At 35.1% G+C, this 22,715-nt stretch overlaps 2 protein-coding genes and 2 long non-coding RNA genes across 5 annotated transcripts; all 4 read right to left on the bottom strand.

Moving 5' to 3' along the window:
• Positions 1-3,838: 3,838 nt before the first annotated feature.
• LOC113750167 (protein SET DOMAIN GROUP 41-like) lies at positions 3,839-5,864 on the bottom strand. The gene is made up of 2 exons (XM_027294120.1): positions 5,290-5,864; positions 3,839-4,865 (listed from the first exon to the last, which is right to left on the bottom strand). Exons 1-2 carry the CDS (start codon positions 5,383-5,385, stop codon positions 3,885-3,887), a joined length of 1,077 nt encoding a protein of 358 aa, XP_027149921.1. The 5' UTR covers positions 5,386-5,864; the 3' UTR covers positions 3,839-3,884.
• Positions 5,865-6,707: 843 nt separating this feature from the next.
• LOC113750174 lies at positions 6,708-9,682 on the bottom strand. Of its 2 annotated transcripts, XR_003464639.1 has the most exons (5): positions 9,547-9,682; positions 8,448-8,535; positions 8,254-8,291; positions 7,800-7,864; positions 6,708-6,884 (listed from the first exon to the last, which is right to left on the bottom strand). It is a non-coding gene; the product is annotated as an uncharacterized LOC113750174 (long non-coding RNA). The 2 variants fall into 2 exon arrangements; XR_003464640.1 differs by lacking the exon at positions 8,254-8,291.
• A 640-nt stretch (positions 9,683-10,322) lies between these two features.
• LOC113750909 lies at positions 10,323-12,253 on the bottom strand. The gene is made up of 4 exons (XR_003464683.1): positions 11,974-12,253; positions 11,827-11,890; positions 11,485-11,513; positions 10,323-10,354 (listed from the first exon to the last, which is right to left on the bottom strand). It is a non-coding gene; the product is annotated as an uncharacterized LOC113750909 (long non-coding RNA).
• Positions 12,254-19,363: 7,110 nt separating this feature from the next.
• LOC113748701 (protein SET DOMAIN GROUP 41) lies at positions 19,364-22,656 on the bottom strand. The gene is made up of 4 exons (XM_027292235.1): positions 21,843-22,656; positions 21,637-21,737; positions 20,815-20,913; positions 19,364-20,390 (listed from the first exon to the last, which is right to left on the bottom strand). The coding sequence occupies exons 1-4, from the start codon at positions 22,579-22,581 to the stop codon at positions 19,410-19,412; spliced, it is 1,920 nt and encodes a 639-aa protein (XP_027148036.1). The 5' UTR covers positions 22,582-22,656; the 3' UTR covers positions 19,364-19,409.
• Between the last annotated feature and the right edge of the window lie 59 nt (positions 22,657-22,715).

Here is a 22,715-nt window from a genome sequence, read left to right as displayed (position 1 = left end):
ATTTCATTTCGAGTAACGTCACAAATTATTGGGAAAAACAATTTCTATGCGGATCATCAGATAGAGCCCAAAAGAATACTCATCATCCTTTGAGCATATTCCAAACTGATATCTAATTTTTATACTGCAACCAAACATTTCATTAATAACAACAGCACTTCACACAAACTCTAATAAAGTCAGCAGCGCCAACAAAAGCAGGCGCACAACTCAAATGAAAAACAACACTTTTTTTTTTTTTTTTGAGTAACAGATTATTAAACATGATTATTGGCAGTACGAGCTCAATACTGGAAGATACACAAGGGAACAATATTAAAAAGACCACCCAAGGATTAATGAAAATCAGAGTGGTTAAACTAAAATAGGTGGTGGTGGTGCTTTCCCTCAGCCTTTTTCTCTTCTTTCTTGGCATCCTTCTTCTCGTGATGCTCATGGAACGCAAATCCACCGGCACCCACTGCAGCTACTGCAGCAATCTCTTCTTCTATCTTGTGCTTGTGGGCATGCTCAGGATCTTTCTTGGACTTGTGCTTCTCATGCTGGATTATGGAAATTTCGAAAAAAAAAAAAGCAAACAAGAAATTAGTAAAGCCAAAAACCATGTCCTACTTAAAAGAGTTTAGAAATTTTTTTTTTTCATTTTTGGTGTTAGTAATAAGAGTTTATGATACAGTCAATTGACTGCAAAATTTTTAGTCCAATTAGAGCATAAAATTCAACACAACACTATAATTGGACCATACCATACGATTTTATCCCTCCTAGAGATTCTTTAATCTTTTTTTATTTTTCGAAAGAGATTTTTCTGATTTACTGAACAACCCTTTTGATATTGGACGTATATAATCTTTGATTGTCTGATCAAACGAAATGATAACAAAAATGTTTAGTCTTTATGGACTAATACAAAAAAAAACTGAGTTTAATTTGTGGCTTCTTATAGACAAGCATGCCTTCGTGGCTTATCATGAAAACGGAGTTATACAAGCAAGGATCACAAAATCGGAAATATACCAAGGCATAGGCGCCAGCAGCGACAGCACCGAGTTCACCAAGTTGCTCAAGGTGCTTGTGGTGCTTTCTTTCTTTCTCATAATCATGTGCTGGCTCTCCACCGTAGCCTCCAGAGTAGGTGGTGTCGGAGTAGCCAACGGCTTCGGCAGCCGTCTGTTCCTTGTGGTGGTGGAAGGGGTGGTGGTGGTGCTTCTCTTCAGCCATGATAGTCTTAGTGGTGTAAAACTGATAATAGGACAACTTATGAAAAATATCTGATCTGAGTGGTGGTAATTTTCTGTTTGTTGGATTGTGGAGAGGAGGCTATTTATAGCCTACAGGCGATGATTTAGTAGTAATCGGCTAGAAATCTTAGTTATTGGATAGTGTTAGGAGCGTGATTAACGGGCGTTGAAAAAAAAATTGATAGAAAAAGGAGGTTTAAATTCATTTCCACAAATTTTCAATGCATTGAATTAGGTGAATTTGGATTTTAACTCTGTCTTTTTTTTGGGGGGGATATCAGAGCTATTTATTTTTTTGGCACCATTAAAGAGGATATATATATATATATATATATATATATATATGGAAGGGTAATTAGTCGTGTCATCAAACACAATTTTTCTGATTTGACAAGGGATAGTGGGAAATTAAAACTCTATTAAATCATGATTAAGCGGTTGAAACATATCTTAGTGATCAATAATCAACATTTTGAAAGTTAAATGGTCTACCAGTATTTCTTAGTCAAGATAGCCAAAGAGATATTTTCTAAATATTTACCAAAAAAAGAAGTATTCTAGATTGTTTAAGCAATTCTTTTTTTTTTTTCCCACCTTACGACTATTAAATAATTTGGTTCTCCAATAACCAACAAGTTTGGTATGGTTGGGTTGAAGTATTAAGCTCAATCACTAATTATAAATTCATAGTTTGAAGTTTCTTCTCCTTTCATCCAATTCATTGACATAGACCCCATCCCCAAACAAACTATACAGGATGCAACTTGGGTTTTTTTTCAATTGATCCATTTTGTATCACAAAAGACTAAAAGAACCATGATTGATACAAATGGACGATTAAGGTTGATATTACTTTACAGATGTAACTCATAGCCATATGCACCTTCAAGCCTTTCCTCTCTCAAGTCTCACCAATTGTGCTCTAACACCTGTTTGGAAGGGTCAATTCTACCAAGTCACAGATATGGCCTCATGGATATGATGCAGTTTGCCACCCTTTGTTCACAATTTTAAGCAAAGTTGGAAGATGGATGCATGAATGATTCAAATGCATTGACTATCCATCATCTGACATGAGCATTTATTGCTTCATTTTGGCAGATACATTGAGCCTAAGCATTTCTTTAATTTCATTTGCTAAGGTGGTTTAATTTCCAAAACTGTAATTGCATAGTAGAAATGATGTTGTTTGCCTCCCTTTGTGTTTACACTTATAAGCAAGGTTGGGACTTGGGAGATGTATGATTGAATGTTTCAATGCATTGACTCCCTATTTTTAAGTGACAATTATTGCTTCATTTGGCAGATACATTGAGCCTAAGCATTTCTTTAACTTCATTGTCTAAGGTGGTTTCAGTAACTAAATTCATTTAATCTTTTTCCTTGTGGGTTTTTTTTTCTGGATCAGATTTCAACTGGCCGGTGAGGAGTTCACACACTTGAATGTTGATATCTGGGGAGGTTTAGATTCAGATTATTTTCCATTTGTATATTTCCTTTTCTTCGCTGTTAAGGAAACGTGGTCGGTGAGACGTGCCAACTAAATTTCCATTTGGGGACCAAATTAATTTACTCGCTCAAGAAGAGTACATTATCGTGATATGGATAGGCAACATCTGTGGGAGAAGAAATTCTGCCCCCAAGAATGGAAAGAAGAAGGTTGATTTGTCCATCCATCTAATATTCACACTTGGAAAATGAAATCACAGATTTCATGACTCTTTGAATAGTTGCATCAAAATGCAGACTTCAAACCACCCACCTATGCCCCCCCCCCCAAAAAAAAATCTTATAATGTGGAGTAAATATCATACTACCAAAGAGAAAAGGAAAAAGAAAATCTTAATGCTTACTTCACCTTCATAAAGTCATTGTAGCTCTCCACAGCAACAAATTGACAAACTCTTTCAAATAGGTACTAAAATCATTAGGGTTCGTTTAGTTGTCAATCAAGACTCTCAATATCCTTTCTATTGTGAGGCTTAGATTTCGAATTCTGAGTCTCCCGGCACGGAGGAGAAAAGGGTATAGTATGAAGGCGAGGAAAGAGTATGAACAAGAATGAGAGTACGTAAAAAAATAAATAAATAAAAGTTTGTCAAAAAAGGCTCTTAGCATTCTTTCAATTATGAGGTTTAGATTTCGAATTCTGAATTTGACAATATAAAGGCTTTTGAAAAGGGTATAATATGAAGGTAAGAAAAAATAAACAAATAAAAGTAATGGAGAACAGATATTAGATTCTTTGAGATTATTTGACCTTTATACTTAGGTGTCAGGTAGGCAGGCTTTCTCAAATCTCCTGAGGCCCAATAAGAGTTCCCACATTAAGTTCACTCCCATTCAATTCAGTAGGCCAACATTAACTCATCAAATGCTTATTCCTAGGACTATGGCCCAAAAAATAACAAATGGAAACAGGACGATAATATTGGGCTCCTGCTTGGCTGCAGCAAGCATAAACTACCACTTAAGGCCTGCCCGATGAGAATTCAAACCTGAAAAGATACACCCCAACTATAGGGTATATACGCTTGATGAATTGAGCTTTTTGATCACCATCTATCTGATGACCTTTTCACATCGCTGTTTGATAATTTTTTCAGGCAAATTGGTTGAATTAACCAGCCACTATATATACCTTCAGAGTATAGAAGATTGACAAACTTCACCTGTCAACAGGGAATTTAGGCCATAACAGATGTTTGACAAATATGTTGCATAATGCAGGCAGTGGAGACCAAGCTGAAAGAGATATGCTCTCTCTAGGTTGGTATGCTCCTTTTCTTGAAGTCTGGAAACAGTTCTGCTATCCCGGCAAGTAAGACGAGTTCCGAGATCAAGGGGAGTTTCCACTGTGAGAAGCCATCTAAAATCAATGAGCTCTTTAACTTCTTGCAGATGTCGACTTTCACGACTAAGGAAGCTCCATATTTTTTCTGTTAAGTTGACAATACAATTCATGTGCTGCCTACCTATGTCCCCAAACATTCTACATTGATCTTCAGTATTAATAAAAGAATTGGCTCCACTGCCATCCAGTTGGACAATCTGATAGCACTTATGGCTTAGAATGGATGAATTTTCAGAAACAGATTGCTGTAAATTGGAAAATGTACCCCAGGCTGAGCTTCTAAAGAGATAAACTAGGGACTCCCCAGCATTTTTCCAGAAATTCGCAACACAGGCAATTATTGAAGATTCAGAAAGAAAAAGATGATAAGTAACTATAGCCAACAACAAGGAGTAGGCTGCACTTATTCTGCTCAGAGTGAAAGCTTCCATTTGATGCTGATGATTTTCAGGATTAAGAGCCAAGAGGTCACTAGCACGAACTCTGTATGCTGAAGCAAGCGTGGTGTATGCATGTAGAGATTGATGATGAAACAAGTGTAACCTTATGCATTGAGGTGACTTTTCTGGCTTGGGTTTCAGTGGCTCCTCAAGGTGCCCATGTGTAAGCAAATCCTCAAGCTTCTCACAGCATGACTCGGGATTGTTAGAGGTCAAATACTCATCAATAGCACCATCAATTGAATCCATGAATTTTGCAGTTGCTTTGGATCTGTACGAGTCTTCATTGGAAGTTAAGTTGAGACCATCAACACCAGAAACAAAAATTTCCTACAGAAAAAGGCAAAAGCAAATAAGCAGCTAAAGCCACGTTGTCTGCTCATGAAAATTCACATTCATGACAATTGAACGATAGAAGATTTCAGAATTCCTTTCTTTTGGTCTATACTTTGAGCGGAAACATGCTAATGTCAGATGGTTAAGGCAGCTAGTCAGTTAAAGTACAATGGAATTGTACGTGACCAGTGCTTTTCAAGAGGAACAGTGATAAAACGTACACATACAGCAAGAAATGACTCCAGTGATTTTCACTGCTAGTACTAATTTATGTGGAGGAACAGTTAATAGATACGGTCATAGTTCTGGAGTACTGAGCAGCAAAGAAGAGAAACACACAGGATAAAGGAACTTAAAATTGGACTTGTAGGTTTAGCAGAATAGAAAACCAAGGACAAGCAAGTACAGGGGACGATACCTGCAAAGCCCGATCAATATAAGTTGCAGGAGTTGCAGTACATCGCTTACAGCAACAATTGAACCGGTAATTTGTAAACAATTCAGCCTGCCGCATTTACTGAAGAATATATGTCAGAGCAAACGCTGAGTAACCAAGTACTTAACTCAAGCTGGATCAATGCACAAGTTAACCACCCAAGACTGCAAGTTAGTCAAGCGACAATAAACATTGTATAACTAATAGATGTAATATTTTTAGGACACCGCCTTGTTCAAGTATGAATAAACTTGACTGAATTACAACAAAGTAGTGACATGTATCAAAGATGAGACTTGAATATCTCTCCATGTGAAACATAAATTATAAAGATAAAAGCAACTATTCGGATCCTATATTATAATCGGTTCCCAAGGCAGAAAATGTGTCATCATCAACATAGTCATTATCTTTTTTAACTCAAATCAGCACCATCAAGCCAGAACAAACAGTATACAAGAGACTATTATGCCTTTTATTATGGCTTGTGGTGGTGGTGCTTCTCTTCCTTGTGGTGGTGGTGGTGCTGCTGGTGCTGGTGCTGGACGAGGTGGTGCTGGTGCTGGTGCTGGTGCTGGACGTGGTGGTGTGGTGCTGTGCTGGTGGTGGTGCTGGTGTGCGTGGTGTGCTGGTGCTGGTGTGGACGCGCTGGTGCTGGTGCTGCGGTGCTGGTGCTGGTGCTGGACGTGGTGGTGCTGGTTCTGGTGCTGGTGCTGGTGCTGGACGTGGTGGTGCTGGTGCTGGTGCTGCTTCTTCTCTTCCTTGTGGTGGTGGACGAGGTGGTGGTGGTGCTTCTCTTCAACCATGATGGTCTTAGTGGTGCTTCTCTCTTCAACCATGATGGTCTTAGTGGTGCTTCTCTCTTCCTTGTGGTGGTGGACGAGGTGGTGGTGGTGCTTCTCTTCCTTGTGGTGGCAGTGGTGGCGCTTCTCTTCAGCCATGATGGTCTTAGTGGTGCTTCTCTCGACAGGCTTCTCTTCCTTGTGGTGGTGGACGAGGTGGTGGTGGTGCTTCTCTCCAGCCATGATGATCTTAGTGGTGTAAAACTGACAATAGGACAACTTATGAAAAATATCTGATCTGAGTGGTGGTGATTGTTTGTTTGTTGGACTGTGGAGAGGAGGCTTTTTTTGTACGCAACGGATCTTCTGTCCGTAATCTATACTAGGAGGATAACACCGCACGATGTGCGGTGTGATTTTCAATATTGCCCATAAATGCCCAATCATTCAAATTTAGATATTAAATATGAAAAGTTACATAAAAATGCATCAATATCTTTGCAGTTATGTTTTTGTAATTTTATTAAATAGTAAAAATAAGCTACAGTTTTAGCTTTTCATAGTTTTAGAAGTTTTTTTTCATAAAAGGAACTTTAAAATAATATACAATCATACAAAATGAGAATAAAATCCCCAAACAGTCATCTTGCAACTAAAAGATGGTAGGGCATAACATCATAATAAAAGATATCCTGTTGTTAGCATCCTATACATTAGCTAAACAATCTACCATCTGATTTGCTTCACTGCTTACATGCTTTGATCAAGACTTGCTGCCAAAATACGATAAGATACCTACAATCAAATATAACCATAGCACATTGTAAATAGCAGTATCATATTGGTTTAAAAGATTAAAAATATTAATAGCATAAACTTCCAATTCCAGTTTGTAGCAATAATGATCTATGAAGATTGGAAGCTATTCCTGATCGTTTACTGATCCGATGGTCCAAAATCCATATTAATTCCTTACAACTACAGCAACTCCAAGATTGCCTTTTGAAACCCTACCAGTGATAAGTTTTCAAAAGCCATCCTTAGGACGAGTCTCTATAGAATCATAACTTCATATTTTTCCCTAGCCATGGTCTGTTTGGGTTCTGAGGAGGAGTAATTAGAGGTATTCAAAAGAGGAGACGATTGCGGTTTGCCAACATAGAAAGATTAGATTCGTTTTGATAATTCAGTGAGGACCAGCCAGTGAAAGAAATCACAATGCCCCAAAGAACTTGAAAAATGGTGAAGGGTTTTCTGCTAGGTATGCTTTTTTTTTTTCATTCATTCCTTACAGCTTAAATGATGATCAATACCAATCTCCCAAGACAAGCGTCCATGTAATAAAATCAGTAAACAGAATAACTTTTCAATTTAACTTGAGAGAAGAAAATGTACAACCGAAGCAAATCTCACGAGGAATAGAAAAAACCACCATTTGGATATATAACTGAAGCTCATTTCTCAGCACATCTTTATCAATAATGCAATCAAGATATGCTAAATTAGGTGAGAGATGTTACAAATCTAAGAGAACATCATGTTTTGTAAATACATATTTAAATCAACTAAAACTGAATTTTCTAACAAGAATTTCTAAGCTACCAAACATCATAGTCTATGATTAAAGAGGCAAAACTACAGTTATGCAGTAAGTTAATTCTTTTTTCGGCAAATGAATAGAACATTTAAGGTGTTAAAACAATAACTTACTATTTCAAGCAGGTGCTTAGAATCTAATATTTGAGAATCCTTGTCTTGGGCAAAACTTTAACCACCTACAAACAGGAAAACCATTTATAAGATCCAATGAATCAGAAACAATTAATCAAAAAAAGATTGCTGAAAATACTTGGTTTAATATCCACTTAAGGCTCATAAAACAAATATTCAAAAGGTTTTAACAAGAGACAATTTTCTGTGCTAAAAAACAAAAAATTGAACACAAAGCATTCAAAAGAGTAGCATCCCAAGATCTTTTGTAACTCAAAATTTTGGCCAATGACCAACTTGGCAGACAAGTTCCTGATTCCTAGAGAAGAAATTCATCAGTTCTATAAGTGTTGGAAACCCAATGAAGGAAAAAGAAACAGAAGAACTGAAGCAAAAAGAAATACATTTTGAAGATGAAGAAATATATTTTAAACAAGTGTATCTTTTTAGTTACCATAGGGAATGCTTTTTTTGAGCAGATCAACAAAATACCTGCGTGAAAGACGCCGAAAAATGATTAAAAAGAAAATTTGAATGAGTTTGAAAAGAGCAAAGGCCATTGAAAATGATCAAAGAGAAAAGCATACCAGGTCTCAAAAGAGCAATTTAAAGGAAAAAATTAAATCAGAATGACACAACAAAACTTACGTTTTCTCTCACCAGTTGTTCTTCACAGGTGGCCATTTTTGCTTCCAACTCCAGAAGAAATCCAAGAAAGGCAAAAGCTTAGGTTGAGCTAAATAAACAAAAGGTCATTTTCTTTAGCAAATTATAGGCACATAAGTGTATTGCTGGCATAATAAAGCTCTAATAACTTAACAAAATTGTAAACCCACTAATAAGTATTCATTAGCTAAAATGAGTCTCATTTTGAAAATACTCCAGAATATTCATGTTTTTGCATGAATATACCTTGGCTCTGCATTTTTCAGTAATTATTGCAATAGCAAAATGATAAGAAATGCTTGCAAAAGATCCTCTCATCTGATTTAAATAAATAAAAAAAAGCAATCTGTTCCAATACAAATCTAGATTTGGTCACAATGAACGAGAACCAATCTGTCATGCCATCGACATAAAACATATACGATCCAAAATTTTCAGTTCAAGAGAATTAACCAACTAATTAAAAACATTGCCTGCAATTCATCAATTTGTTATAATAAAAATAAAAAATTCACGATAATTGCATTCACAAAATAGTCACACCAAGGACAACCTCAAGAAAATATGTGATACTCTCTATTAAAGAACAGCATATGGTAGAATTTGTTGATTCACATACCAATTCAAGTTCAATGGTAACTTAGAACAGCCAAAATTGTTCAAAATACAAAGAAAATAACAACTTGGGATCCATTTATCTCTAATGGCAGCTTGCTCAACAAAATCCGCTAGCAAGGAGGCAACGGCCTTTTCGTTCACTGATATTGCAATGACAAATGCAAGAAAAATCAGAATGATTTAGTAATTTATTCAAGACGGCACAAAAATGGAAAAACAAGACCCATAACTCAGTATCATAGAGTGCCAACAACCAACTACAAAATTCTTAAATTGGCATATACTCTTATCTAGAACCACAGATACAAGAAAATTTAAATGCAAAATCAGATCCTAACATGAATATGAATATTAACATGACAATGAAAACAACCACCACATCATAGTAGCTCTATTAGTTTTTTTTTTTTTTTAAGAAGGTAATAATATGATCATTCCTTTCTTAAAACTTCGAATCCATTACCTTAATTAATCCAATCTCCTTAGTGTTGCTGCGGAAGCATTGTCTGCACCACATCAAGCCATACTTTCTGATAATACCATGGGAGTTTCCACACACAAGGCTGTCAAAACAAACCAACGTATAACCATAAGCAACAAGTCAAATCATCAAATAATTCAATCAGGTATTTAAAAAAGAAAAAGCACCAAACCACCAGGAGGAGAAAATATCCACGTGGTTAGGTACAATTCTTAAAATGCCATAGTGAATAATACCATTATCACTACAAAATACTACTTACAACAGCTTACTAAACTCCCAAAATTCAGTCGCGCCATCAACGACACAAGACTTTTTTAGCATGAAAATCACATTGACCCGTCATTAGGACCAATTTAACTTGAAAACAAGATTATATACCATATGATCTAGTATACAAGGCAGTACACCATGAACCTACAATTTCTTGAAATCCAATCAAGGACTCCAGCATCACTGATACAAACACCAGATTATACTGGTAGACAAAACCACAATAAATGGGACTAAGAACGATAAAATAAAAAAAGATTCAAGAACCCCACATGATAAATATTCAGACAGAATTAGACAACTGAAAAAAGATGAAAAGCAAGTACTTTATTTCAGGAACATTGATCTGCTTTTTCTATTTTCTTCCTTAAACTGAGAAGGTTCGAGAAGCATGGGAAACAATGTTAAAGAATGCACTTTTTTGAGAAAATATCCTTATGGAATCTACCTTCAAAAGGGATAAACAAAACTTACAAAACCGTATGAAGATGGTGGAGGAAATTTCCAGATTATGTACCTGCAACATCACAACATCATAATAGGGAAAAAATTAGACAACTAATATGGTAAATAATAGGAGACAAAAAATACCAAAAGGCCAAATATCTTAGGAAAGGACACGAGGTGTCAGAAAAGACAGCAATCATGATACTTGTGCAATAGCAATGAAATGGAGGCTACATTTCCAAAAGAGGGCAGTAAATGCAACAGCACAAGTATGATCAGTCTGGAACAAAATTTTCATTATATGCTAATTCAGAGCCAATTACAATGTCACAGAGTAACAGGCAATAGACATGAAACTTCCAATACAAGCCCTTACACATAAACTCCCAATTACAAGGCTAATTTGTAAGAAATTCCTGGGGAAGTGTCACCATAGCAAAAATAAAAGAAAGTTAACTGATTTAATCCAGTTCTTTGGATTATAGGGATAACAACACATTTTCTGTGTCCTAGTTGGTCCAAACAGAGACAAAAGAAATCTGGCAAAATTAAAACAGAGAGGACAAAGCTACAATCTTTGCAATTTCAAGGCCTATACATTTAAAATAACGTTAACGACTACTGATGATGGTCTTTTTTCATTTAAATAGGTTTTGGGAACATTTTCAGTTCAAATATGTCTGAAATTTTCTATATTTCTGTCTAATTTCTTTCCATAACTTTCCACAGAAAAAAAGTGCATATAATAAGTAGAAAACACAAAACAACATTTCACCAAAAAAGAGAAATGCATTCTTATAGAATCCCATCAATAATACAAAGAATCCCATCAATAATTTCAATTTCATAACTCTCATTAAAAAGAAACAAACAAAATTCGAATCAGTGATCAAAACTTGAACTTCATAAACGTCCATGCACTAGTCTAATGTTGGCGAATTCTGGGACTTGCGCATAATATTTGCTATAGTTTCTTGACCTAATATAAGTTTGCCAGTGTCAAGTGAAAAAGGCGAATAATCTGCAACTCTAACCATCAAATGCTATCACCACGAGATGGGCTAAAAATTCTTCCGAGTGCAGTTCAAGAACTCAGTAGAAACTGCTGAATCAGTTACATTGCTCAAAAATTTACAATGAACCAAGAACAGAGAAGCGAAAAAGGAACTGCTTAGAATCAGAAGGAGAAGAGGGACTTACGAGAGCAGCACTAATCGGCGGGGACAACACTGGCAAGTGGCACGAGATATCAGAAATAATAGGAGAAAAAGAACTAAAAAACTAATAAACATAGTTTGGAAAAAATGAAGCAATAAGAGAATTTGAAGCAAAAAAATTCCAGCCAACTTTTCAATTTTGTTTTCTATCAGAAAGAAATTGGAGAGAAAAAGTGCAGCTTTCTTCGCGATGATGAGGAAGAATACGAGAAGAAAGAGAGCATGGGTCAGAGAGAGGGAGTCGGATGGCTAATTCTTCTTTTCATAAAAAATAATTGATGGCTAATTGATGGGTGAAATTAAAATAAAAAATAAACTTACAGACCCGATTAGGCTGAAGATCCATTCTCTTCTCTTCATCTGCTTATTCTTCTTCTCATCTTCTTCCTCTGATCAGGAAAAAAATTAAACGAAAAAAGACTCACAGAACCAGCTTAAATTTCACGAAAAAAATGTAAAAACAAAAGCATACATGTTCTGATGAAGATCCATTTTTCCCCTTTCTACTTCTTCTTTTCATGGCTTACGTTTTTCTTTGTCCCATTTCTCTTGCTGTAATATAAATCCAACAGATAGACATGATATCTGGGAAAAAAAAATTGAACTCAAACAGGTGGGCATTCGACGGTTGGACTGTTGTTGGCTTGTTCCAGTGGAAGAAAAGCAAAGAGGGGAAGAAGAGAGGAAGAAATGAAAAGAGGAAAGAGAAAGATGGAACCTTTCCTGGTCTCGAGCTCATCGGCCAAAAGAGAAATCGTGTGGCTCGGAAAAGGAAACAAAAATTGAATGACAGTTTACCAAGGCACAGCTATCCCAAAAAGAAGATAAATGAACATGGCAACCAGGGCAAATGAGTGACATGACCCGTCACATTGAGCTCAGTAACTACTCCAATTTTTATCACAATTTATTAGTCCAATCGGTGTCACCAAAAGGCTGCAAATAGGTACGGTGGGAAGAGAAATGACCCAAATGTTTGAAGAAAAAGGACAGCTATTAATTATTGCTCTTTTGGTGGGTTCCATACAGCAAAACACTCAGGCTTACAAACGCACGGCCCAATTTGCAGCTTCTGCATTACAAAAAAAAAAAAAAAAAAAAAAAAAAACAAGCAAACACACACACACATGGACGAACACACTCCAGCCAATAAGAATTGGCCACGTCAGCAAAACAACCATCCCTTTTGAGCCATGGCATTCGCTCTTTTATACCTATGTTAAAATCTATATCTATATGTATCTATATCTATATGTATTCAGGAAGGGATTTTTAGCAGAAACCCTCTCAATGCATTCTAAACTTGTCATACTTTTTTCTAGATTTTTGTATTTATTTTAATACATAAAAAAGTAGTGGGTTCTAACCCACCTTATCAACAATCAATATTCCCACTATCCCACTATCACCTTATCACCAATCAATATTCCCACTATTTCACTCCCACTATCCCACTATCTTAACTCATATTTTTGTATTTATTTTAATACATAAAAAAGTAGTGGGTTATAACCTACCTTATTACAAATCAATATTCTCTCTATCTCACTATCACCTTATCACCAATCAATATTCCCACTATCTCACTCCCACTATCCCACTATCTTAACTCATCCTACAATTACTCCTACAAATTCTTCTTTTATTGATCGACTTAATTAACTTATCGAGTTAATTCCCTCACCCTCTCTCTCAGTTTCTTATTTGTTTTGGATTCTCTATTGATTTTGTAAATGTATTGATTTTGTTTCTTTTGTGAGCAGTAGTGGAAGATATTATGTGCAGAGACTCCAGCAGAAATCAACCTTCTCGCGGCCGGCTTAATTTTCCAGGTCAGTCCTCTCTGCCTTTTAAGTATGTTTTGCTTTTGCTTTGTTTTTTGTTATGAATGATATTGCATTGATTTTCTGATCATCCATTATTTCTGAAAATTTTTTACAAAATTTTATGAACGGTTGTTTGCTTATTGTTACACTGTAAAGCAAAAATAAAAAGGTATTGCTTGCTTATATAATTGCAGATGGTATAGGTTCATGATTGAAGGTTCTACTATTTCTAACATAAATTGTATATTATAAAAATTTATTTGTTTGTATTACTGAAATTTTTTTAATTATTTTTTATTGCACATTTATCACATAAAATAGGTGTTACGATAGTTATTTTCATAATTTTATTCCAAAAATGATCGTGCATGAAATAAAAAAAAAAGATTTTTTGATAATTAAAAAAAGTAATTAAAAATAGTTTATAATTGGAGAAAAATAATTCAGATACTACTAATAACTAAGGCACTATACGCCCATTATTAAAATTTGATTAATTTTTTATTTCGTCAGAAATCCTTTTGGCAAAATTGCATTCTAGCTTTTCTTTTCTTTATCAACAATGACAATTACAACTACGTGATTCATCTATCTAGCAACAGCACAATTCAACTCATGGAATAAATAGTTCATTGCTTAAAGTACTTAAACGAAAGGTTAGAGCCAAGTCCTACTTAACACCTGCAAGTAATATATTACAATTAGAAAAAAGAAAATGATTCAAGAGGAGTAAAGAACTCACCAAACCCCTGACATATGTGCAATCGTCAAGGCACTTTTGAGCATTTAAAACTGCATTCCTTAGTTCAGGTAACCACTTCTCTGTAATTGTTTTCATTTGATTACAATGCAATTCTATTAAATTCTATTGATGTTATTTTTATATTAATTATTGTATTTTTTTTGGTTAACAGTTCTCATACAATGTATCATTATTTACACATCAAATAAATACATAAACTATTGATTTTTAATTTAATATATATTTTATTTCTAGATCAAATAAATGAAAAATCTAACTGTCCTCAAAATCGTCAGGCATCCACATCACCAATGATTTTGCGTGATCATGGTAAATATACAGTTTCTTATATCGTCATACTCATCTTATATACACATTTTTTGACTACACTATCTTGCTAAATCAACTATAGATACAGTACAATACAATTGTATTACAATTGTTCGATTACAATACAATTGTATTACATTCTATTGATGCTATTTATAGACAATTTAGCAATTTTATAGATCAGCAATTTATTTTATTTTATAGATTACCAATTACTACATGTACCAAAATATTTTTATATAGGGATTACTTCATTAACTATGGGTGCTAATAACAATTCAATTGGTGCGTATTTTTCATTTGATTACAACACAATTGTATTAAATTCTATTGATGCTATTCTATATTAACTATTGTATTTTTTTGTTAACAATTCTCATACAATGATAAAAAAAATTCTCATACAACCGAAAAAAAACGGTTCTTGAATGATATATACATTTTATTATATTTCAAACTATTGTTAAACATATATTATATTTTAATTTTATTGGTAAAATTTTTTCACCTTTATTTGTTCACCATTTTATTTTTTTTCCAATAATATCAGCACCGTGCATAGCACGGGTATTCCCACTAGTTTAGTAGTAATCGGCTAGAAATCTTAGTTATTGGATAGTGTTAGGAGTGTGATTAACGGGCTTTGAAAAAAAAATTGATAGAAAGAAAAGGTTTAAATTCATTTCTACAAATTTTCAATGCGTTGAATTAGGTGAATTTGGATTTTAACTCTATCTTTTTTTTGGGGGGGGGTGGTGTATCAGAGCTGTTTAATTTTTTGGGACCATTAAGGAGGATATATATATATATATATATATTGAAGGGTAATAAGTTGTTTTATCAAACAAAATTTTGCTGATTGACAAGGGGTAGTGGGAAATTAAAACTCTATTAAGATCAAGATTAAGCAGTTGAAACTTATCTAAGTGATCAATAATCAATATTTTGAAAGTTAAATGGTCTACCAGTATTTCTTGGTCAAGATAACAACAAGTGATCTTCAGCCAAAGAGATATTTTCTAGATATTTACCAAAAAAAGAAGTATTCTAGATTGTTTAAGCAATTCTTTTTTCTTTTCCATCTTATGATTATTAAATAACTAGTTTTGTACTCGTTCGTTAAACGAAAATTGTCGAAAAATAATAAATTATTTAGTCAATTTTATAAAAATGTCGATATAAAATACAAATTTAATGTATAATCTATTATAACTTGTCTTAACTATATTACTATGTGCGCATTGTAATATAAAGTATTCTTATAATATAAATTTGAACATCTAATTTAGTGAATAATAATTTAAAAATGGAAAAAATAACATTCAACAATACAATAACATTCAAAAACTTGAAAATAAATAAAAAAGTGCAATAAATAGTATCAAATAATATTCTACTCTTCAGAAACTTGTTTTTGTTTTTCTTCTATTTGAACATTCTCCTCGATTTGTCCGTGCAAATCAGCATTTATTGATTTTCCATTATCACTGCATGATAGCAAAGCAGGATAACTAATTATAAAAAAATAAATGATTTATCGCATTCAAGGTTGTTTATAAAAATACGTAAATATTATAATTTAAGAAAGTAAAATAGTATATTAAATCTATCTTCTCATGCAAATCTTTTTATGAGGATTCCCTTCCTCTGTAACTTTTGTTGAACCCTCTGATAAATGATTCATATGAAGTGTATTGAAATGTTGTTGATTAGAATCATCTGTTATACTAATTGGAATCTAGGAAGAAGATACTTTAGGTTGGTATTGGTTGTCAGTTCCACTAATCTGATAATGATTTATCAAAATTAAAGGCAAAAATATTATGTGAGATATAATATGTGAAATATAAGAGAAATTTATTGCACATTACCTGTGAAAGCATGAAATGCGTTTTCCTCTCGAAATCATAGTGGAACTATCTAGTCACTGTAAATCTATTACTACCTTGTTCCATATTGTAATTGTTCAACTTGATTTGAAACACAAAAGGTTTCCACATGATCTTATTTATAATTGATGACACGATTTAATTGTTAAATCCTTCTTGAAAATGAAATGCATAATAGATTTTTTTTTGTTAGAATATTCAATGGCTGAGATAAGTGTCGGATTGTCTACTATTATTAAAAATATTTTAAAAATTAGATATAAGTTTATCTTGTTAAATTCTTCAAGAACAAAAGAAAGTTTGTATTCTATTATTCTTTCAGCCTCTTGATCAAATATAACAAACCAAGCACTACCGGTTGCATCACTTGCCAAGACTTTTAACATATACCTATATTTTATTATTGAAAATCAACATGCCTTTTAAAAAATATATATATATTGAAAGAAAATGTACCTGATAATCAAGAGGAGTGAAAACTCAAAATCGATACTTTAATGTGCCAATCGCTTGCATTGAAAATATCTAACCATGAATTTGATGCTTGAAATCAATATATTAGAGGCTATATGTAGTGTAGGCATAAGAAATAAGAATTGATAAGGATATAAAGAAATATTGATAAAAACATTAAAAGTAGGTTTATCTTGATTTAAATTGCTTAAAGTACATAACTTTGGGTAGAAAATAAGAATCCTATAATATTAAGAATTATTATAGGAAATAAAACCACAATCGTCCAAATAACTATTTTTTTGAAGAAAAGATGATTTATTAATTGAAATTAGTTACTTTTCTACTTCCTGTAGTGATAACAATTCTTATCGGACTAAGAATTGATATATCTTAGTATGATATCTTAGTATGATTGATATATCTTATCGGACTAACAATTTTTATCGGACTAAGAATTGATATATTTTATCAGACCAATCATATAATATAGGAAATAAGAATTGATATAAATCCAAACAAAAAAGAAGCAAGCCACGTAGGAAACTACTTGCTATCTCGTTAAGCCACGTAGGAAATAGAAAACATGAAACGATAAGAATGAGAATACGATTTTATTATATATATATATATGATTTGGTTCTCCAATAACCAAGAAGTTTGGTGTGGTTGGGTTGAAGAATTAAGCTCAATCACTAATTATAAATTCATAGTTTGAAGTTTCTTCTCCTTTCATCCAATTCATTGACATAGACCCCATCCCCAAACAAACTATACAGGATGCAACTTGGGTTTTTTTTCAATTGATCCATTTTGTATCACAAAAGACTAAAAGAACCATGATTGATACAAATGGACGATTAAGGTTGATATTACTTTACAGATGTAACTCATAGCCATATGCACCTTCAAGCCTTTCCTCTCTCAAGTCTCACCAATTGTGCTCTAACACCTGTTTGGAAGGGTCAATTCTACCAAGTCACAGATATGGCCTCATGGATATGATGCAGTTTGCCACCCTTTGTTCACAATTTTAAGCAAAGTTGGAAGATGGATGCATGAATGATTCAAGTGCATTGACTATCCATCATCTGACATGACCATTTATTGCTTCATTTTGGCAGATACATTGAGCCTAAGCATTTCTTTAATTTCATTTGCTAAGGTGGTTTAATTTCCAAAACTGTAATTGCATAGTAGAAATGACGCTGTTTGCCTCCCTTTGTGTTTACACTTATAAGCAAGGTTGGGACTTGGGAGATGTATGATTGAATGTTTCAATGCATTGACTCCCTATTTTTAAGTGACAATTATTGCTTCATTTGGCAGATACATTGAGCCTAAGCATTTCTTTAATTTCATTTTCTAAGGTGGTTTCGGTAACTAAATTCATTTAATCTTTTTCCTTGTGGGTTTTTTTTTTTCTGGATCAGATTTCAACTGGCCGGTGAGGAGTTCACACACTTGAATGTTGATATCTGGGGAGGTTTAGATTCAGATTATTTTCCATTTGTATATTTCCTTTTCTTCGCTGTTAAGGAAACGTGGTCGGTGAGACGTGCCAACTAAATTTCCATTTGGGGACCAAATTAATTTACTCGCTCAAGAAGAGTACATTATCGTGATATGGATAGGCAACATCTGTGGGAGAAGAAATTCTGCCCCCAAGAATGGAAAGAAGAAGGTTGATTTGTCCATCCATCTAATATTCACACTTGGAAAATGAAATCACAGATTTCATGACTCTTTGAATAGTTGCATCAAAATGCAGACTTCAAACCACCCACCTATGCCCCCCCCCCCAAAAAAAAATCTTATAATGTGGAGTAAATATCATACTACCAAAGAGAAAAGGAAAAAGAAAATCTTAATGCTTACTTCACCTTCATAAAGTCATTGTAGCTCTCCACAGCAACAAATTGACAAACTCTTTCAAATAGGTACTAAAATCATTAGGGTTCGTTTAGTTGTCAATCAAGACTCTCAATATCCTTTCTATTGTGAGGCTTAGATTTCGAATTCTGAGTCTCCCGGCACGGAGGAGAAAAGGGTATAGTATGAAGGCGAGGAAAGAGTATGAACAAGAATGAGAGTACGTAAAAAAATAAATAAATAAAAGTTTGTCAAAAAAGGCTCTTAGCATTCTTTCAATTATGAGGTTTAGATTTCGAATTCTGAATTTGACAATATAAAGGCTTTTGAAAAGGGTATAATATGAAGGTAAGAAAAAATAAACAAATAAAAGTAATGGAGAACAGATATTAGATTCTTTGAGATTATTTGACCTTTATACTTAGGTGTCAGGTAGGCAGGCTTTCTCAAATCTCCTGAGGCCCAATAAGAGTTCCCACATTAAGTTCACTCCCATTCAATTCAGTAGGCCAACATTAACTCATCAAATGCTTATTCCTAGGACTATGGCCCAAAAAATAACAAATGGAAACAGGACGATAATATTGGGCTCCTGCTTGGCTGCAGCAAGCATAAACTACCACTTAAGGCCTGCCCGATGAGAATTCAAACCTGAAAAGATACACCCCAACTATAGGGTATATACGCTTGATGAATTGAGCTTTTTGATCACCATCTATCTGATGACCTTTTCACATCGCTGTTTGATAATTTTTTCAGGCAAATTGGTTGAATTAACCAGCCACTATATATACCTTCAGAGTATAGAAGATTGACAAACTTCACCTGTCAACAGGGAATTTAGGCCATAACAGATGTTTGACAAATATGTTGCATAATGCAGGCAGTGGAGACCAAGCTGAAAGAGATATGCTCTCTCTAGGTTGGTATGCTCCTTTTCTTGAAGTCTGGAAACAGTTCTGCTATCCCGGCAAGTAAGACGAGTTCCGAGATCAAGGGGAGTTTCCACTGTGAGAAGCCATCTAAAATCAATGAGCTCTTTAACTTCTTGCAGATGTCGACTTTCACGACTAAGGAAGCTCCATATTTTTTCTGTTAAGTTGACAATACAATTCATGTGCTGCCTACCTATGTCCCCAAACATTCTACATTGATCTTCAGTATTAATAAAAGAATTGGCTCCACTGCCATCCAGTTGGACAATCTGATAGCACTTATGGCTTAGAATGGATGAATTTTCAGAAACAGATTGCTGTAAATTGGAAAATGTACCCCAGGCTGAGCTTCTAAAGAGATAAACTAGGGACTCCCCAGCATTTTTCCAGAAATTCGCAACACAGGCAATTATTGAAGATTCAGAAAGAAAAAGATGATAAGTAACTATAGCCAACAACAAGGAGTAGGCTGCACTTATTCTGCTCAGAGTGAAAGCTTCCATTTGATGCTGATGATTTTCAGGATTAAGAGCCAAGAGGTCACTAGCACGAACTCTGTATGCTGAAGCAAGCGTGGTGTATGCATGTAGAGATTGATGATGAAACAAGTGTAACCTTATGCATTGAGGTGACTTTTCTGGCTTGGGTTTCAGTGGCTCCTCAAGGTGCCCATGTGTAAGCAAATCCTCAAGCTTCTCACAGCATGACTCGGGATTGTTAGAGGTCAAATACTCATCAATAGCACCATCAATTGAATCCATGAATTTTGCAGTTGCTTTGGATCTGTACGAGTCTTCATTGGAAGTTAAGTTGAGACCATCAACACCAGAAACAAAAATTTCCTACAGAAAAAGGCAAAAGCAAATAAGCAGCTAAAGCCACGTTGTCTGCTCATGAAAATTCACATTCATGACAATTGAACGATAGAAGATTTCAGAATTCCTTTCTTTTGGTCTATACTTTGAGCGGAAACATGCTAATGTCAGATGGTTAAGGCAGCTAGTCAGTTAAAGTACAATGGAATTGTACGTGACCAGTGCTTTTCAAGAGGAACAGTGATAAAACGTACACATACAGCAAGAAATGACTCCAGTGATTTTCACTGCTAGTACTAATTTATGTGGAGGAACAGTTAATAGATACGGTCATAGTTCTGGAGTACTGAGCAGTAAAGAAGAGAAACACACAGGATAAAGGAACTTAAAATTGGACTTGTAGGTTTAACAGAATAGAAAACCAAGGACAAGCAAGTACAGGGGAAGATACCTGCAAAGCACGATCAATATAAGTTGCAGGAGTTGCAGTACATCGCTTACAGCAACAATTGAATCGGTAATTTGTAAACAATTCAGCCTGCCGCATTTCCTGAAGAATATATGTCAGAGCAAACGCTGAGTAACCAAGTACATAACTCAAGCTGGATCAATGCACAAGTCAACCACCCAAGACTGCAAGTTAGTCAAGTGACAATAAACATTGTATAACTAATAGATGTAATATTTTCAGGACACCACCTTGTTCAAGTATGAATAAACTTGACTGAATTGCAACAAAGTACTGACATGTATCAAAGATGAGGATTGAATATCCTTCCATGTGAAACATAAATTATAAAGATAAAAGCAACTATTTGGATCCTATATTATAATCAGTTCAGAGGGCAAAAATGTGTCATCATCAACAAAGTCATTATTAACTCAAATCAGCACCATCAAGCCAGAACAAACAGTATACAAGAGACTATTATGCCTTTAACTCCTGCACGAATATTTCTTAGCCACCAAACTTAACCACATCTGTATCTGATTTCAACTCCAGCCCGATCAGTCCCAAAAAAAAAAAACACTGTGATGAAAAAGCCAGCACCACCAAACAAAGAAAAAGAAAGCCGTGCATCAAAACAAAACCGTCGTTAACCAGATTAATACTTTCCGCGATGGTGTCATTCCTTTTCAACTCTGTTATGTTAGAAGTTTGGTAATTTTAGTATTCTAGGAATGCAGGAGCACCAAATTTCTAGCTATGCTAAATTTAACCTGTTGAAAACTGGAATAACGCACTGGTTTAAGTAGTTAGTAACTGTTTTACCTTAGGTTGTAACAAATCAGTATAAGTAATTGTGATCCTCTCATTCTTCTTAATTCCTTTTATGCTCCGGACTATGATGCTCGGACCACATCCCTCACTGCCTGCACATTATTCAACACAAATAACAATCAACCAGTTCATCATAACAACCAAAACAAAAAAATTTCAACTCAAGAAAATGCACAACGATTCAAAAACTCACTCACTCTTGCAATCACCAGCAAGTCCATCACCAGCTCCACCGTCCATGGCAGCAGGGTAAATTCTCAACCGCGGGAGCTGGGATTCTCCCTCCACCACTTGTTGAGGAGGTATGGTCTTCCTCGTTACAAACCGAAAACAAGCGTTGGGAGAACAACTATGATTAATCCACGAAAACCTCCAATCGTAAACCGTAATCCCCACATTTCTCCCGTCCTTATCCTGCACCTCCACCGCATTCGTCAGCACCAAGCACATCACCGCCTCCTCCACCCCAACCACTCCCTCCAATTTTCCCGCCAAGAGCTTCATCGCCCTCGCACCTTCCTTAATCATCTCCAATGCCTCATCTTCCTCCTCATTTTTAGACAAATTCAAGAATTTCTCATAGTTGGTCATTAACCCTCCAACCCTATCCAGTTTTGCTTCTACCGTATCGTTCTGAGAGTGGAATAGTTTATGGAGGAGGCGGAGGGAGAGGCGGAGGTGGGACGAGTCTTCGAGAGGAGGAGGGGGACACATGAAGGGAGGCGAGTCAAGGGCGGAGCAACGGGGGGAGCAGTAGTAGTGTAGGGGTGGTGAATTTAAGGGGGAAGTGGGAGTAAAATGCGCATTTGGTAGAGGAAACGAGCAGGCGGAGCAGTGGGAGTGGAGGAAAGAATCGTGGAGAGAGAAGGCCAGGGGTGAGAGTGGAGGTGTGAGGTCTTCTCCTATGCCTATGTCTTCCCCTGCTCTCATCTCCATTCTTCCTTCTGTTTCTTGAAAGATAGCAACTGTTCCCAGCGGCAGCAGTCATATATACTCAAAACAGCACTTAATAATTGGGATTTGTTTGGGGATTTTCAACGAGGCTTCTTTTGATCTATGAGCTATTGGGG

This window comes from Coffea eugenioides, chromosome 10 (assembly GCF_003713205.1).
Source record: "Coffea eugenioides isolate CCC68of chromosome 10, Ceug_1.0, whole genome shotgun sequence".
NCBI lineage: Eukaryota > Viridiplantae > Streptophyta > Magnoliopsida > Gentianales > Rubiaceae > Coffea > Coffea eugenioides.
Note: the sequence above shows the minus strand (reverse complement) of the source record. Positions and strands in the feature narration are given on the sequence as shown.

What these genes read in the sequence shown, in the direction of transcription:
- LOC113750167 (XM_027294120.1), bottom strand. Translation starts at nt 5,385, where the DNA reads ATGCGGCAGGCTGAATTGTTTACAAATTACCGGTTCAATTGTTGCTGT. An exon ending in ATATTGATCGGGCTTTGCAG is followed by an intron (nt 4,866 to 5,289) that starts GTATCGTCCCCT and finishes CTTTTTCTGTAG; the next exon opens with GAAATTTTTGTTTCTGGTGT.
- LOC113748701 (XM_027292235.1), bottom strand. Translation starts at nt 22,581, where the DNA reads ATGGAGATGAGAGCAGGGGAAGACATAGGCATAGGAGAAGACCTCACA. An exon ending in ACTTGCTGGTGATTGCAAGA is followed by an intron (nt 21,738 to 21,842) that starts GTGAGTGAGTTT and finishes AATAATGTGCAG; the next exon opens with GCAGTGAGGGATGTGGTCCG. An exon ending in CTGATTTGTTACAACCTAAG is followed by an intron (nt 20,914 to 21,636) that starts GTAAAACAGTTA and finishes TATATTCTTCAG; the next exon opens with GAAATGCGGCAGGCTGAATT.